Source organism: Nicotiana tomentosiformis, chromosome 2, assembly GCF_000390325.3.
Source record: "Nicotiana tomentosiformis chromosome 2, ASM39032v3, whole genome shotgun sequence".
Taxonomy (NCBI): domain Eukaryota; kingdom Viridiplantae; phylum Streptophyta; class Magnoliopsida; order Solanales; family Solanaceae; genus Nicotiana; species Nicotiana tomentosiformis.
In genome coordinates this window covers 8,193,891-8,196,627 of record NC_090813.1, presented here as the reverse complement: position 1 = coordinate 8,196,627, position 2,737 = coordinate 8,193,891, and the positions used below count along the sequence as shown (strand labels likewise).

At 36.6% G+C, this 2,737-nt stretch overlaps 1 protein-coding gene across 1 annotated transcript; it reads left to right on the top strand.

The window, feature by feature from the left end:
- Window positions 1-1,581: 1,581 nt before the first annotated feature.
- On the top strand, window positions 1,582-2,080 carry LOC138904302 (uncharacterized). Its single transcript, XM_070192803.1, has 2 exons — window positions 1,582-1,769; window positions 1,921-2,080. Exons 1-2 carry the CDS (start codon window positions 1,582-1,584, stop codon window positions 2,078-2,080), a joined length of 348 nt encoding a protein of 115 aa, XP_070048904.1.
- The last annotated feature ends 657 nt before the right edge of the window (window positions 2,081-2,737 follow it).

Here is a 2,737-nt window from a genome sequence, read left to right as displayed (position 1 = left end):
AGAGACAAACTTGATTCTTAATTGGGAAAAATATCATTTTATGGTTGATGAGGGAATTGTTTTAGGACATAAAATTACTGCTCAAGGGATAGAAGTTGATAAGGCTAAAATTGATCTTATAGCAGGATTATCCCCTCCCACAACTATTAAAGGCATTAGAAGTTTTCTAGGTCATGCAGGTTTTTACAGACGGTTCATAACAGACTTTTCAAAGATTTTAAAACCACTGACTAACCTCTTGATGAAAGATACTAAGTTTAATTTTTCAAGTGATTGCCTAGATGAATTTGAGACCCTTAAGAAAAAGTTATCAACTGCCCATGTAGTTGTGTCTCCTGATTGGAATCAACCTTTTGAGGTTATGTGTGATACTAGTGATATAGCAGTAGGAGCTGTTTTAGGCCAGAGAAAAGCTAAGATTTTTCGTCCCATTTACTACGCTAGTACAACAATGAATGAGGCTCAACTTAATTATGCCACAACAGAGAAAGAGTTACTAGCAGTAGTATTTGCATTTGATAAATTTCGTCCATATTTGATTGGAACTAAGGTCGCAGTTTTCACTGATCATGCAGCTTTGAAATACCTCTTAGCAAAGAAGGATGCTAGACCTAGGTTGTTAAGATGGATTTTACTTCTGCAAGAATTTGATCTTAAGATAAAAGATAAAAAGGGGACGGAGAATCAGGTAGCTGGCCATTTGTTTATATTAGAAAATCCTCCCCTTGAGTTTAGTGAGATAAAGGAAGAATTTCCTGATGAACATATTTTTTGAATTGACTCAGTGATGACTCAACCACCCTAGTTTGCAGATATTGCAAACTACTTGGTTAGAAAGTGAACATCCCAAGATCTCTCGTACCAACAAAGAAAAAAACTTATATCTGATGCAAAGTATTATCTGTGGAACGAACCTTACTTGTTTAAATTTTGTGCAGATAATATAATTAGAAGATGTGTGCCTGAAGAAGAGATGACCAAAATTTTATATCACTGCCATGATGGAGCAATTGGAGGTCATTATGCAACAAATCGAACAACTTTTAAGGTTTTGGAAGTTGGATTCTTCTGGCCGACACTCTTTAAAGATGCCCGAACATACGTTGCACAATGTAATAGGTGTCAGAGAATAGGTAACATCACTAAAAGAGATGATATGGCATTGCAATCGATACAGGTATGTGAAATATTTGATATTTGGGGAATAGATTTCATGGGACCTTTTCCTTCATCTCACTCTTTTAAATATATTCTTGTGACTGTGGATTATGTGTCAAGATGGGTTGAAGCGATCCCCACAAGAAAGAATGATGCTCGTACAGTGTGCAATTTTCTTATAAAAAATATTTTTACTAGATTTGGCACACCGCGAGTCATCATTAGTGACCAAGGAACTCATTTCATGAATAGGCAATTCTCTACTTTACTATCAAAATATAGTGTGACTCACAAAACAGGAACACCATATCATGCTCAATCTCCAGGACAAGTTGAAGTTTCGAACCGCGAGTTAAAATGAATTCTTGAGAAGACGTTTGGAATTTCTAGGAAAGACTGGTCTTTAAAATTAGATAATGCATTATGGGCTTACCGAATAGCGTTCAAACGCCGATTGGAACATCCCCATATAGACTTATCTTTGGAACAGCTTGTTATTTGCCAGTTGAATTAGAACACAAAGATTTTTGGGCATTGAAAGCACTAAACTTTGATTTGACCTCTACTGGTAAAAATAGGTTTTTTCAGGTTAATGAATTAGAAGAGCTGAGGTTGGAAGCCTATGAAAATGCCAGAATTTTCAAAGAAAAAATAAAAAATATGGCACAAAAACTTGATCCGAAAAAAGAATTTCAAAATTGGAGATAAGGTACTTCTTTACAATAGACGACTCAGGCTATTCCCTGAAAAATTAAAATCCAGATGGACAGGTCCTTACAACGTTACAAATGTTACTTCATATGGTGCTATTGAGATTCAGCAGATCAGTGTTGGAGCAAAGTTTAATGTAAATGGTCACAGACTAAAATTATATTTTGGAGGAAAATTTGAGAAACAACCATCAGTTACTCTAATTGAATGAAGAATCGTGTAGAAAATAAGTCGAGCTGGCGACTCAGAACTACATTTTCCTACCTGTAGCCATTGAGGGTAAAGCAATGGAGCCTTATAAGTCTCGTATAAATTTGCATAATAAAATTGCCTAACCAATTGATCTGGTTAATAACCAGGTTATTGTACAATCAGAACATTTTATAAAGGCCTCTACAAAAATAGAGTCACCTATACAGGAATAATTCCATGGTGATCAGTATGCCTGTAATGACCTAGCCAGTCGTTTTGAGAATTTGAGCCCCGATCCCCTAATATCTGCTTTCCCCATATTTGTTTCTGCTTTTGGGATTTTGCTGGAGTGTTTGGTTATGGAATTCGGGGAGTTTTGGGATACTTAGTCCCTAGTTGTGAGTTTAAGCCTTAGAGTTTGGACCGTAGTCGAAACTGTGTGAAGACAGATCCGGAATGGAATTTTGTCATCTCTGTTAGATCCGTTGAGTGATTTTGAGGTTAGGAGCACGCCCAGAATGTGTTTTGGAGGTCTGTAGTAGATTTAGGCTTGAATTGGCGAAAGTTAGTTTTTCGGCGATTTCGGCTGATAGTGGAAATTTTGATATCGAGCTCGGAATCCCATTCCGAAAGTGGCAGTAGGTTCGTAGTGTGATTTGTGACCTGTGTGTAAAAT

What these genes read in the sequence shown, in the direction of transcription:
- LOC138904302 (XM_070192803.1), top strand. Translation starts at nt 1,582, where the DNA reads ATGGGCTTACCGAATAGCGTTCAAACGCCGATTGGAACATCCCCATAT. An exon ending in AATGAATTAGAAGAGCTGAG is followed by an intron (nt 1,770 to 1,920) that starts GTTGGAAGCCTA and finishes ATTAAAATCCAG; the next exon opens with ATGGACAGGTCCTTACAACG.